Source organism: Tinamus guttatus, unplaced genomic scaffold, assembly GCF_059628265.1.
Source record: "Tinamus guttatus ecotype Peru unplaced genomic scaffold, ASM5962826v1 Tinamus_guttatus_pri_ptg000104l, whole genome shotgun sequence".
NCBI lineage: Eukaryota > Metazoa > Chordata > Aves > Tinamiformes > Tinamidae > Tinamus > Tinamus guttatus.
The window spans coordinates 4,381,329-4,395,645 of NW_028288638.1; the positions used below are offsets into that span (position 1 = coordinate 4,381,329).

General features: G+C 39.1%; 1 protein-coding gene across 1 annotated transcript in view; it reads left to right on the forward strand.

Annotated features, from left to right (window-relative positions):
* VPS41 (VPS41 subunit of HOPS complex) overlaps positions 1-14,317 on the forward strand; it is a 94,752-nt gene that overhangs the window by 66,520 nt on the left and 13,915 nt on the right. The window contains exons 14-22 of the mRNA XM_088520862.1: positions 967-1,023; positions 3,254-3,315; positions 4,105-4,186; positions 8,492-8,584; positions 9,085-9,212; positions 9,931-10,075; positions 11,312-11,353; positions 11,485-11,535; positions 12,432-12,569. Of these exons, the coding sequence (XP_088376988.1) occupies positions 967-1,023; positions 3,254-3,315; positions 4,105-4,186; positions 8,492-8,584; positions 9,085-9,212; positions 9,931-10,075; positions 11,312-11,353; positions 11,485-11,535; positions 12,432-12,569 (798 nt within the window). The remainder of the gene's footprint in view (positions 1-966; positions 1,024-3,253; positions 3,316-4,104; positions 4,187-8,491; positions 8,585-9,084; positions 9,213-9,930; positions 10,076-11,311; positions 11,354-11,484; positions 11,536-12,431; positions 12,570-14,317) is intronic.

Below are 14,317 nucleotides of genomic sequence, written 5' to 3' on the forward strand. Positions count from 1 at the left end.
GAAAGAAAGCAATTCAGTACTTAGTTTTTAAAATATTGGTAGATTTTAAGCATATGTATTTAAACATCTACAATAATGCTGATAAATCTTTACAGGCAATATCAACATTTATCCGCTGTTCTGAATTCCAGTATCCCGAAATTGTTCACTTAGGGTACTTACTGCAAAGCATAAAGTTATTTGCTGAATGCTTATAATTTAGAAGAGAAGAAGAGAGGAAGGCCGTTCAGCATTTGTTCTTTTTATTAATGCAATCGTGGCATTCATGATGCTGTTTTGTGCAAGTCCTTGTGGATGCTTTCCCTTCTAAATGGCAATCTCATACAATGAGTGCAGTTTTCCCATTTATGTAAATCACAGTATTTGTGTCCCCAAAGACTCCATTAATTTGCCAGGGAAAACTGTGTGCATGTCTCCGTGAAAGCCATTCAAGGTAGTAGGTAGCTCGTGTTGTTAAGTGTTTCATTTTTCTTTGTAAAAGTGCCAGTTTTCTTCCTGTACTTTCGCAGGAGGTAGAAGAGCGGCAAGTTGCACTTAAGAAAAATAAATCATTCTGCCAGGAGAAGGCTTCACCTCCTGGCAGAGGACAAGGTGGGGGACAGAGAAGCACCCTTCCCCCCACCTCTCCTTTCCCAATGAATTTTTTCACAGATTTTGATAGTGAAGAGTTCTCATTTGAAAATGCTCCAATGGGATTGCTCTGTCTGTTGCATTGTAGTCTTGAGATTTGATCCTAATATAGTAATGTGGAGTGAACCCATATGGAAACAAAAATAGTTTTCTCTTTGGTTGACTGCTTTGTTTGAGTATGAATTCAGAGCTGTTCATCCAACCATGGCATTAAAAATTCTAGTGTTTCAAACACTATGCTCTCAAAAATAGAGGATATATGCAGTTCTAGAGCTTTGTGTATTGAAGTCTTGTTTATTTGGCTGGTATGTCTGTCTTTCTACTTTATGACTGTAGGAAGCTTTGATGGCAGCTGAGATAAGTCAGAAAACCATAAAGAAACACAAGATTTTGGTAAGTCTCAAAACTTTTATTCAAAACAAAGCATTTGATTTCTTTCGGAAGCCTGTGAGATGCTACAAATACGTTCCTGTTCCGTACCACAGCAGACAATAGCTGTTAGGCAAACTCCAGCCAGCATTCCATTTCCTGATTTCAGCTGCAGAAGCAAGAATATTAGTGTTTGAAACAGAAAAGGATCTAGATTTTATGAAAGTGCTATTGACATTAAAGAGAATTGCACTTTGCTACTGATGGGCTTTTCCATTTGGTTTTATTTTCGTATTAAATTTCCTGCCGTTTCAAGTAATGCACTGTATTGCAATATTTGAGAATGGGTGTGGGGGTGACACATTCCTCTCTAACGTTTAGCTTGTGCATGTGACAGGATTTGGCAGGAATTTTGGAGGGATAAATGGAAGATCTTTTAAATCCTATTAAGATTCAATTGAAGTTTCACATCTAGGTATCTCATGTTAGTTTGCAGTTCTCGTTTTTTAAAATGTGTAGTTAATAACTCCTATATAGTTATTTCCCCATGTTTATAGTTCCTTCACAGAGCAACACAGGGTACTGATGCTTAAAAAAAAATGGGATGGAGGCAGGGACAGACAGTGCAACAGCCACAAGAGCATTGCTAGTTTTTAGCTCTCTTTTAAATTGATCTAGGTGTAAATGCATTGATATTTCTGCTGCTTCTGCTGCGGCTTTAAATATGAAGTGTTGTACTTCGGTATGAAGTATTAGTGGAGGTGTTTAACTTATAGCCGAATGACTACTATAGTATGCATGTTACAGGTCAATACATCTTAAAAATTCTTTTCCTCTTGTGTAATCCAGAAGTTGGGTCAAGACCTAACGGCTTGATATCTGCTGTCATAGAGGTTGCATGATTTAGCTGCTTTGTTTGCCTTCCAAAAAAAAATGAAGGAATTCCTAAGGAAGGTCAAGACAATATAGAAGGAAAAAAAAAAAAAAACTTTTTTTCTGGTGTGCAAAAAATATTGTTCCATTATGATGAAAGTCAGTGTGAATATATACAGGTTTTTAAGTGTTTGGCATCTAATGGAAAAACCGTGGAATATATTGAGGAGGAAAAAAGTGTTGACATCAAGCCTGAAGCGAAGGATTAGTGGGACAGATATTAAAACGACTTTTGCTTTCTCTACCCAGCCGTGGCCAGACCACAGTCTCCTCTTTCACAGCACTCAGCAAGTCAGTTCTTCTTGGGTGTTTTACAGGTTGCAATTATGATCAGAGCTTCTCTGTACATCTTCAGCAGAATTCAAGGGTAATATAAAACTGGAGATCCTACAGCCCCATCCGTTACTGCCTTCTCTGGTCGGCCCACAGGATTTTGACTAAAAAAAAAAAAAATTGCTGCACCTAAAAAAGTCTTCCCAATTCTTTTGTTTTTGTTGCAAATGAACGCAACTCGTTCTTGTCATTGTGGTCTCTTCTTTGTAACTGGAAACGTTGTGTTTTAGTGCTATGACTCCGCAGGTATGCAGTGGGTACGCTGGCCCGTATTGACTTTTACACCGATTGTGGTGATACAGAAGAAGGCCTCTCTACTTGAGACAATACATATATTAAGTGCCTAGCAAAGAATTTTACAGCAGGGCAGTATGATAAACTTCTCTAAGGGAAACCTATTATGTAAATGAAAACAGGTCTTTAAGCAAAAAACATCCAGTATGATTTAGTGCTTTTTAGTTATAAAAGTCTGTTACCTCACCTAGTGTCTATTCTCTACCACTGCATAATAAAAAAAGCTGCCTGCTAAATTATGTGTACTTTATGTAGTAATACTAGGACTTACGTTCTCAATAAATACTATTTTTCCCTGATGCAAACTTTCTGTGTGTTGAGAAAGAAGAGTTTTCATGCTATTCCTGATGGTTTTTATTCTTGAGATAACTGATACAAGCACCAAATGATCATATTTGTGTTTTGAACCATGTAGAAGTAGCATGGCTTTCCCAATGTCAGTAAGTTTATGAGAATTATAAAAAGATTAAAACATTAAAAAATAATTATTTTTAAAAAAGAGTGAGGGGCTTAGACAAGTATCTTGCATCTACTGTTTTGTGGGCCTTAAAGCTCATGGAAAATTGGTAGTACCAACTTAGGACTGATGCTTAGCTCAACAATATAGCTGTAACAACAGTTCCTGTGGCAGCGAAGTACCTAAAGTTCCAAACTTTTGTCTGTACTGACTTATTTTTATCCCCTTTCTCTTTAGGATATTGGTTTGGCCTATATAAATCACCTAGTGGAGAAAGGAGAATATGACCTGGCTGCTCGGTAACTTTAATATTAAAGATTTTCTTTGCTTGGTAAAGTGTGTCTGTGTAAAGGAGAAAAAAAAAGGGGGGGGGGGAGGACTTAATGATTCAGAAGTATGTTGTGATGGAGATATTCCAGGTGCCCTGTAATTCCGGAAGTTTCAAAACATGCAGGTATGTTACTGTTCTTATTTTTCTGCCTGAAGTGAACCAAAAAGTACTGTAAACAATCTTAAGAGCTGAGACATAAATACTTTTGAAAGTACACCCTTATTCCTCAGACTCACAAGAGATTTTCGAAATTGATGTTTAGCATGGAAGTTGGTAAGTTTAAGCTTACTAATGTCAACACACGTAACACAGAAAGCAAACTGTGGTTACATGAGTGTAAATAAAAATGTCAATTTTGGGTATTCGGGGTAAGGCTCAAAAATTACATAAGATTTGTATCTTCATGTACATGTATGTGTACATATGTATGCACGTATATGTTTATCTTTAAAGTGCTTAATTTCATTGAGCTGGGGTTTAACAGATCACCTACTTGTAATAATATGTCTCAAATGAGTAAGGGTTGAATGCAGAGTAGGCAGTCAAGTCTGCTTAGATGCAACAAAACTGAGCAGACAAGACCTGAAAGGAGGAGTAGCTGGAATACCCTGCCTGAAGCAATGGTTGCCAAAATATGTGACCTTTGAAAGTGTCCTGACAGGAGAGGAAAGGGGAAAGGATGCCTTGCACTAAGCTGTCACATTTGTATTATTCTGTGTATATACCTTTGTTCTCTCCCCTTTCATCTTCCTTCCAGAAAGTGCCAGAAAATTCTTGGCAAAAACACAGACCTGTGGGAATTTGAAGTTTACAAGTTTAAGGAAATTGGGCAGCTTAAGGTAAGTTAACTTGCATTTTTGGAACTCATGAAACGGGCTTGTTATAGTTTCTGCTTGTTTTCACCAGATATCTAAATGGCTCAACATTTTATGCATGTGACATGGTAGCAAGATATGACACTGTTCTTGAAATTCCTGGTCAAGATCTCTAGTTACACAGTTCTCCTTTAGATTGATATATGTATGTTAATAAGGCTCAAAACAGGTCAGAAAGCATAGCACATACAAGTACTTCCCTGCCTATTTTTAACTTTTTGACATCCCACAAGAAAAGACAAACCCCTAAGGCTTTTACTTTCAAAGATGCTTACAGTTAGATATGCTATTCCCACCAATCTTTCTTTCTGTTCTTTATTTCTCATGCTCCTGTTGAGTATGTCCTAAAAAGTCCTGTCCCAAATCTTTTAAGCAACAGAGGCTCTATGGATGAGGGCCTTCCCTGAAAATTCAAGTCCTTTGACAAGAGAACCACAGCTTTATTTATCAAGGAATAGTTAAATTGCATGTCAAAGAAGAGTTAAATTGCAAAGCAACAGGGGAAACCTATGCTGTTTGCTAGAAATGCCATCAAGAGAGAGGAGCACTTTGCCCTGTCTTGTGTTTTCGCTGGTTGCAAGCCAGCTGCCATAAGGGTATAGGTTTAATGTGAGATCCTCAGTTAATAAATTGCCTGGGACATAAGGCTATAGTGCTGTCACTGCCAAACAGTAGAAAACATTATGCACACTCCCTTTGATAACGCAGCTACTTTTATTTCTGAATTTTATGTCTTCCTGTTCAAAGTCAATGAGCCAAAAAGGACATATTATTAAGATCTCACAGCATGCAGTCCCTTGCTGGTTTTGAGCTGTTTAATTCTGCTCCAAGAGTGCAAGTGTTTCATCATTATGGTTTTTAGAAATGCCTGGCTTTTGGGTTAGTCGTGCCAGTGCAGGAACAGCTTTGCATTGTGTATGAGTTCTTAGTGGTTTGGTGCACTCTGTGCCACACTGGAAGGTGAAATCTCATGTTTCTGTCTTTTATTTCAATCCAATAATGGACTTGAGTGAAGGGACAGGTGAAATTTTGATACACTGCTTTTTAAGTCCCTTTGGTTTTATTTTGTTTTCAGCTGCAAGTGTCTGGAATGGATGTTTTTCTTATCCCCACTTATATCATCCAGCAGACTGTAAAATGCAAAAATATTTGCAGGTTTGTTGCAAAAGCATCTCAGTTAAATTACTGCCTTTCTAAACAGTTAGTTGTTTTCTGCCCTCTGAAAGCTGACTGCAGAAAGACGTAAGGTGCAGTATGTTACATTATTCAGTTTGAATCTGCAATTCTAGAATATGCCTTTCTTCTTTTTGTATTGCAATCACATAAAACTCTTCCCAAGTTATTAAAGGCCCCTGAAAATTATGAAGCATTAACTAAAGTCAGATCTAAATAAAATGGTTCCTAAAAATTCTTGCATTCTTTTGCGTGTTGTTTGGAATTTGTGGCTGTCTATCCAACCAAGCAAGTAGTAAGTACGAGAATAAAAATAGCCTGTACTGACTTATGGTGCAGATCAAGAGACTGTATTTGAGATTTGTGGACAGTGTGTTTTCTGGCACCAATAAGTGAAATTAACTTTGAACGGTGCATCCTTCACTTTGGGATGTTTATTTTATTGACACTGTTAATCTCAGCAGTTACTTTTGCATTTTGAGAAGTTCTCTTGCAGAATTTTCCTCACATGTATAAATCAGTGCCCAAAAGGTGATGTTTCCAGTATAGCGTGGCATGCCACTAGCCAAGGTAGTATTGAAACTAAAGGTTTGCACTTTCTTTTCCTGAAGGAAAGAAAGGATTTATCAGTGGCACCCTAACAGTGTCACTGCCGTTAGGATTTGAGGATTTTGTGTTTGCTAAGTGTTTTTTTTTTTGAGTGTCAGTGCTAGAATGGTTTGAGTACCAGAGGTTGCCTTTTGGTATCAGAGTGTTTCTCGTGTTTTCAGTGGATTTCCTGCATCAAACCTTGCTATGGTAATTGCAAGATTTCAGAGCCCGGTAGCCATTCCCTCAGTAGAATAATGTGCTCGTGCTGGAGTCGCTTCGTGTAAAACCTGGTGTCTCACCTCAGACAGCTGAGGCAGGCGGGTGAGCAGTAAGAGGCCAGGCCGTGAGTCTTGGCAGCTGGCGCGCGGGGGATGCGCTCCGTTCTGCCCCACGAGCAGCAGCTTCCAGCCGGGATGCAGGAGGATCAGCCAGAGGCAGCCTTGGCTAGGGGACATGTCAAAGCCTTCCCCTGGCTCCCGTGGGCTTAGCGCAGCATGACGTTATCCCTGTGGCCTGTTTCATCTCGTGGGGGTTCCCTGAGGAACAAATGGGTGCGGTTTGGTCTTAACTGGTGAGACTTTTGAGAATGTCTTACGCTGGCTTTTTTGTGGGGTTTCTCAGGTATACCCCACCTCGATAGCTCTATTGATCATAAGTCTAAAAGTATGTCTTAAGAAGAAATGAAGGAAGAAAACTGTTCTGTTTATAGCGTCCTCTTTTTATTACAGTCACTTTCTGTGGTGAAGTGTGTGGTTCAGGAAGTGATACAAAGGTGTCCCGAATCTGGAGCTGCTTTTCTCTCTATATGACCTCACTCCTGAACTACTGTTTAAAAATAAAATAGGAAGAGTTTGTAACCTTCAGCACAGGTCTTAGCTCAGCTATGTGCCTAGGCTTAAAAATAAGCTGGATGCCCCTCTGTCTTTGAGAACGGAGACCAAACTGCAGGAGGCACTTGTGATTTTCCTTTGGAGCAGTGGCATTGCAGGTGGGCGAGATTTCCTTCCTGAGACAGCCTGGCCTCTGCATCGTGACGCAGCCGCACCGTGTGTCAAAACGCGAGCCAAGGGGCTCCGCAAAGCCTGGCGCACGGCGCTCATTCCTCTGCAGGTGGCGGGAAGGCAGAAAGCAGGTATGAAAACAGCAGTTTAAGCGTGTCCCCCTTCTTTGAGTCTTCAGCTGATATCCAGCGTTATTGCTTTCTTGCTTTGTGGATGAAGACGCCTTTTTATGGGGGCTTGAGCATTTGATTCCCCATGGCAGCTGGGGAAACAGTGCCTGAAGTTAGTAATGAAATCTGCAACAGACGGTGGGAGTTGATGCTGGCTTCATGCTGTGTTTTGGAAGGCTGGCCAAGCTCAAACAACAGGGAGAGAAGAGGTGTCCTGTGAGGGATGAACAGTTAATTTCTGTAAAGCCATTAAAAAATATTTTTTCGGTCTTTTCATCTCCTTTTTCACCTACAAATGGATGGCTTTCATGAAACATGCAACTCTAGGCAGTTGTTTCAATTTAAATATTAGGAGAATTTATTGTGAGCAGTCACTGCTGTTTATAAAGCTGCAGCACAAACTATGTCCTAGCGAGATGCTATTTTTCTTCCTTTGCTCAATTCAGCAACTTAAATCTAATAACAGAACATCACCGCATCACGTGTCGCTAGTAGGCAGTAAGCAATACCTACACGTATTTGGAGGAGCTTCATCAGTGTTGGACCTTCACATACAATCCCCAAAGTCCCGGCACAGCTGGTCGTGGCAGGGTTTGCTTTGGCAGGCAGTAATAGGCTCTAGTTGCATAGTAATAGTGCTAATGAAACCCTGTGCTCAAATTTCCTGGTACGGACTGATTTCGTCCCGCCTGGGTTCTCGTTTCTTGCCTGCCAGAAGGCAGTTCCTTAGCAACTCCTGTAGAGCAGCAGATCATGCTCATTCAGCCTTCCCATAGAGAGATGTATTCTCAAATTAATTTTCATTTGGGTAAGTAGAAATAGCTAGTGAAGCAGAACTCTTTATTAAATGTAATGACTACACGTTACATAAATTATATGTATGCACTCAGCTAATGAATGCTTATATTGTTCTACGAGATAAAGTAGCAATGTTGGTCAAAATAGATTTTGGAAACTTGCCTCTTCAGAAGGACTTTATGTGGTATTTATTTTCCAACAACTGGCAGTGAACACTTGAACTTCTGTAAGTCCAACAACTGATTTTCCCATTTCGGTGAATACCTTATCACTATTTTTATAATGAAAATTCTCTCAGGTAAATAAAATATTTTCAATATGTGCCATGTTAAAGCAAATTACATTAGGATATTGCTTAAAATATGCATATATAGTGTTTTTCACAAGTCATGTTGAGAGACGGGGTTATTGTGTTTGTTTCACAAGTCATGTTGAGAGACGGGGTTATTGTGTTTGTTTCACAATAGTCTTTTTTTTTTCCCTGTAATTGTAATTGTGTTGTAATTCCCTCCCTGACTTTTTCTTTGCTCCTATAGGCAATTAGTCGCTACTTGCCCAGACGGGATCCAGTTTTGAAACCTCTTATCTATGAAATGGTCCTGCATGAGTTTTTGGAAAGTGACTATGAGGTATGGCTGCCTGACACATCCATGCGTAATGGTTATCACTACCAAAACATCCTCAGCAGCTTAGCAATTGGAGAACAAATTCTCTGTGGTGTTCAAACAGATCATCAGTAGACAATTCAATACTAATTAACATGGGAAAAAGATGGATTTTTTTTCAGTATCCAAATGAATAAGTAGAATGTTTTTCAGAGCACACACATGTTGTGGGATTGGTTGCTTGTTATGAACATTATTATTTTTAATCAGTCTAATGCAACACAAGTGATAAAATGCTTCACAAAGCATGAAGCGCCTGAAAAAGACTCGACTTCATAAATCTTAATAACGTTGCCCTAAGAAGAAACATCTGTGTTCTCCACTGTTTATGTCTGTGGGCACGTAAAAATGGCTTAGAGGTGAAGCACGGCAGGTATCATCTCAGAGGCTTAGATGAGACTTTGATGTTTGATATGTTCCTTAGGCAGTTCTTTCTATTTCTTCACTATCCTTTATACTTTTAGGGGTTTGCAACCCTGATAAAAGAGTGGCCTGGAGATCTCTACAACAACACAATCATAGTTCAAGCTGTAGTGGACCACCTGAAGAAAGACCCGCAGAATAGGACTTTGCTGAGAACACTTGCAGAGTTGTGAGTACAATTTCACAAAATTACCAAAAAAAAAGTAAACTCACAGTAATATCCTATTGCCTTTAAATATTTGACTGACTCTCTTGAGAGAAACATTTGTTTTGCTGCAGTCTACAGAATATCAGCCATCTCTCCACTCCTCTGATTGCACAGCTTAGCAATTCTTTTCCCTTTCTTAGAGAATTTACAGGGAGGATAAAGGCAAAGAGTTTGGTACAAGATTAGATTTGCTATTTTTTTATTCCAAAGCAAATAACTGGCACTGCTGTTCGCGTTTTGTTGTCAGAGGAAGCCTCTTCTGTGAAGTTTGCATTTCAGATCTCTCAGCCTGATCTCTATGGTCTCCTAATACTGCTTCTTTGAAGAGAGTAGACTTACTGCCTGTTGCTCTGCTACAGTCTGTCCCAAAGTCTTGAGATGTGTTTTAGATCTGAAGTAAATTCTAGTTAGTTCCAACAAATAGCAAGCTCATAGAAAATACAGAGAATAGAGGTCGGAACACAAATGTTGTGATTGCTATATAAATGGAGTTGAAAATGTTGTTGTCCAGTGTTCCTCCAGCAAAAGTGAATTGCATCAACTCTTCAGATATTCATCAACTCAAGTAGTATTTTAAAAATCTTTATATCCTGGGGTAAATTTATATATTCTTTCAGAAGAGATTTTCCTGCATTCAGATATATGAAATCATATGTATCACCGTGTCTTTCTTGATCAGATATACTTATGACCAGCGCTATGGAAGAGCTTTGGAAATTTACCTCACTCTGAGGCACAAAGATGTCTTCCAGTTGATCCACAAGCACAATCTTTTCAGTTCTATCAGAGACAAAATTGTTCTGCTCATGGACTTTGATGCAGAGGTATGGTGGGTTTTAATGATTCTTATATTCACTTTCAACTAGAGATGTTTAAATTGATTAAAAATGAATGAGCTATAGACAGTTTTGAGCAAGGAATGGGTTTATTATGTCTAGATACATTCTAAAGTAAAGGAAATATTTGCACAGTTTGCAGAATAATTGACCTAAGAATTTAACTTTTCCTTTATATTTTAATCTGAGTATCATTCATAATGAGAGAACAGGAGTGGCAGATCCAAGATCATCCTTGTGATTCTCGAGTTGACTTCCATGATGATACCCTTTCTGAGTTTCTAATCAAATAATGGTGTTGCCAGAAAAAAAAAAAAAAAAGAGGCAGTGAATTTATTGTGAAAAGTATGTTGAATATAGTTGCTACCTTTCTTTTTTTGCAGTCAATCTGCTTCTGAAAGTTTGCAGAGCTATTAACCATTTTTTTAAAAAAAAAAGGAATTTGCCTATTATGCTGAATTCAATCTTCTTTCTTCCAATCTGGCTAAAACCTTAGGAAATGTGCTTTGGTAAGAGCTTTGGGGAAAGGGTCTATGTGATCCTTGGGTGAAAAGTCAAGCAGACGTCCTTCTGCGCAGCTGTTTCAGCACTGGAGCTAAAATATGAGGTTATCTAACGTCTGTACCAAAGATGATACTCTTTGATGATACAGGGCAGTTCTAAACTGCATAAGGGAAGTAATGTATAATTCTTGTTTAACAAATAGAGTGGGTTTTGTCGGGAAACTGTGTTTTGATGTGAAACAAAATTTCATCTTGGGGAAGAGAATACAGAAGAGGAACTCAGTCCCCTTACGTGATTTCGTTTGCTTGTGTTAATGGTATGTGTGTGTAGAGAGCCAGGAAGAATCCAGTTGCAAGGCAAGTTGTTGCGTGTTTCCTGTACAATAGCCATCATTTTGCAGTTCCCTCTTGGAATGGGGAAAATACTTTTACTGCATTTGGCAGTGGCCTTCTGTGACCCATGATTCAAAGGGCATACTTGATCTGTGATGTAAGTGCCCAGTAGTGATTGCTATTCGTATGGGAACTTAGGAGAAGCATTCTGGAAGAATACATGGTGCTGTGTTGTTGCAGAGTGTTGATGTTATGCAAACTGCTCCCTGAATTAATGTCACTGAAAAAGAGTACGTCTGCGATATCCATTAGCAAACAAGCGTAGCACTGTATAGAGTGAGACAGTGCACATACCTGTTTCTCAACCATGTTCTTTTCTTCACTTCAGAAAGCAGTAGACATGCTTTTGGATAACGAAGATAAAATTTCTGTGAGTATACAAAGTTAATAGAACAGTTTTCCATGTTCTTGCCCATGTTACCCATCCTTCTTTGATCCTTGTCAATGTGATGTTCAACACAGGCTTGTGAAGCTGTTGCTTTTAATTTGTTTTTCTTTCAGATCGACAGAGTCGTTGAAGAATTAGAAAACAGGCCTGAACTACAGCATGTGGTAAACATTTCTATATTCTATTGGTTTCTCTTTGAGATGAATAAATTCTGTCCTGGGGCGCTCTCCTGACGCATCTTTTATAGATGTGGTTATCTTGTCAGTGTGCACGTGACACTGAGATCTCATTGATCGCTATAAGCCAAGGTGGCTGCTTTTGCTAATCCAGTTTTAACATGGCGTTAGCATTTGTAAAAGAGTAAAATAACTTTTAAATGTATGTGTGTGAGATGTCGCTCTTTATTTGGTAGCATTATGGTGTTACAGGTGCAGGTCTTCCCTGGACAGTTAATTTTTCTTGCTCAGAGCCCTCTTCTTTTCCTGTCCAAAAGTAGGTCTGGACAGTGAGTACAACTCTGAAGCACATTTTTCTGCTTCACTGAGACAGTGAATTCCTTGTGTTTCTGGAGCTGCAACTTCCATAGGATTGCTCTTGTTTGTGCAGAATTACAATATTAGTGTAAGGCTGTAGTTCCCCTTTTGTGAGAGCACCTCTTCAGTTTGAAGTTGTTGCCTGCAGAATATATAATATGCAACCATGGTGTCGGGCTGCATACGGGAGAGGAAGAGTAGTTTGGTGCTGTGTACAAGTGAGGCTCAGGGCATCGATCTCATGGAGCCAGTGGGGTTATGTAAGGGAGAGATGATTTTGGCAAGCAGCCCTAGGAAGTGCAGTCTGTATCCCAAGAGCTTTGCAGAATTTTACAGAGCAGGTTTTGGAGGCTGCTGTGATGCAGATACTTCACAAAAAAATATAAAATTCATCTTCTGAATTATCATTTAATCTCTCTGCCTGGCATGGTTCTAAGAAGGTTATTGAGCAGGACTGTTTCATTGGCAAAGTCCAGATGGTATTATATCAACATTTGAGTTCTACCTCTCTCTCTTCTGATTTCTAGTATTTGCACAAGCTTTTCAAAAGAGACCACCATAAAGGACAGCGATATCATGAGAAACAGATCAGCCTTTATGCTGAATATGATCGTCCAAATCTATTGCCCTTTCTCCGAGACAGCACCCACTGCCCGCTAGAAAAGGTAAGAATCACGATCTAAACACGCTTCCTGCAATTTTTAAGTCTGTATCTTGTATTAACTATAAACTTTTGTATCTGCTACTGCCCTCTGCTGCCGAAAGAAGGAATATTTTGAGTTTGTGATGGGCACACAGGTTTGTTTTGCAGGCTGACGGCTGCTAGGGTCTTCCTTTAGCTCACAGGGCTGAAGCCCGTGAGGATGTTATAGTGCAAACATGCTGAACTCATGTTGGATGCACACCTACAGTCTAGCACCAGTACGGACTGGGTACTGGGTGTGCTTGCAAAAACATCAAGAATCATTTTGCCAAAGGTAGTGTTAGATAGAGTTAGATGTCAAAAACTCAATAGCTGTAACTGAAGGCAAGTGACTGCTTGTATCTTGGGATCTAAAGTCCTAAATTTCAGCTGATTAAAGCCATGTAACACTCTGTAAGCCAGCAGAGATGAACATATTTTTTTCTGGTACTTTCCAGTAGACAAAAGATTTTAGAGTGCCATGTCTCCACCTTCCTTAACATTTCTACCTTGCATGCCTTCTGCTTCTTCCAGAAACAAACAAACAAGCAATTTTTTTAAAAAAACTATCTTTTTTGTTTTTTCTTCCGTCTCCTGTTTGAACTTGAGTGAATTTATTGGAAATGTAAGTTTTCCTCTTCAACTTCATCACGACCTCATTATTTGTATTTGGCGCTGCTAACATCTGTGCTGCTCTGCCATTCTGGAAGCTGTCCTCTCTGTGTGCACACACTATGATGACACCAATGGAATATTTTTGAGTGTAATATCAAATGCTTCAATTCACCTAACTGGCATTCTAAACAGAGCTGGTGCCATTCCTAGTACCACTCTTTGCTTGCTCCTGTCAATTGTCAGCCTTCTTTTCTGTGCAGCAGCAAGAAACCCTGGAAAATACTTTGTCAGAGCTGCAGTCTTGTTCTTTGTGCAACTGCTGCACGAAATTAGATGGTCTCCGTGTTCTTTTTAGGCTTTAAGCCTGAGAAGTTTTCAGCCACAGACTTCTGTCCATGTTTGCTTGTTTTTAGCTCTGCACTCCTCCATCCTAGTTTTTGCCCTGTGTATTATTAGAGTGATGATGGATTCACATGAAAAAACTATAATGATTGTGCTAGTAGCTCACCTGCTCATGATGAGTAGTACAGAAAAGTGCTGTATGTAAGTGATGCCAATGAACTTTTGAGTGGGTGATGCCATAGTAACTGAGGTGAGAAAAAAGAAATTGATGTTAGAAAGAGAGTCATTATAACTGTTGTTAACATGTTTAAATATCTTTCGATAAGAAAGAAGCTAAGGAAGGGAGGAAGGCCACCACCACTATCTGTGCATAACATTGAATTTCCTTTCACTAGCCATTTTGTGGATAATCTCTTTTACCATGCATATACAGTAATATGCATTTTTTGCAACAAATCTTTGTTCTAAGGAAATAAAAACAGGAACTTAATGTAGAAGGTACCATTTTTTTCATTTTGTATTCAGCAGATTCCAGTGCAATGTCGAAAAGAAAAAACCTTTAAACTTTTTAAAACTTAATGTCGACTTTTAAACTTTTCTGATGACTATAATGTTCAGTGCTGTAATGCTATAATTCAAATGGAGCTTAACAAATGTTTTATCCAATAAATTGAGAAGTGTATGTATATTCCCTATTTTCCTCTAGAGGGAGCATGAGGTTCAGTAACGTGTAACACTTGAGAGAGACTCAAAATCCAGTAGTTTAATTTCTCA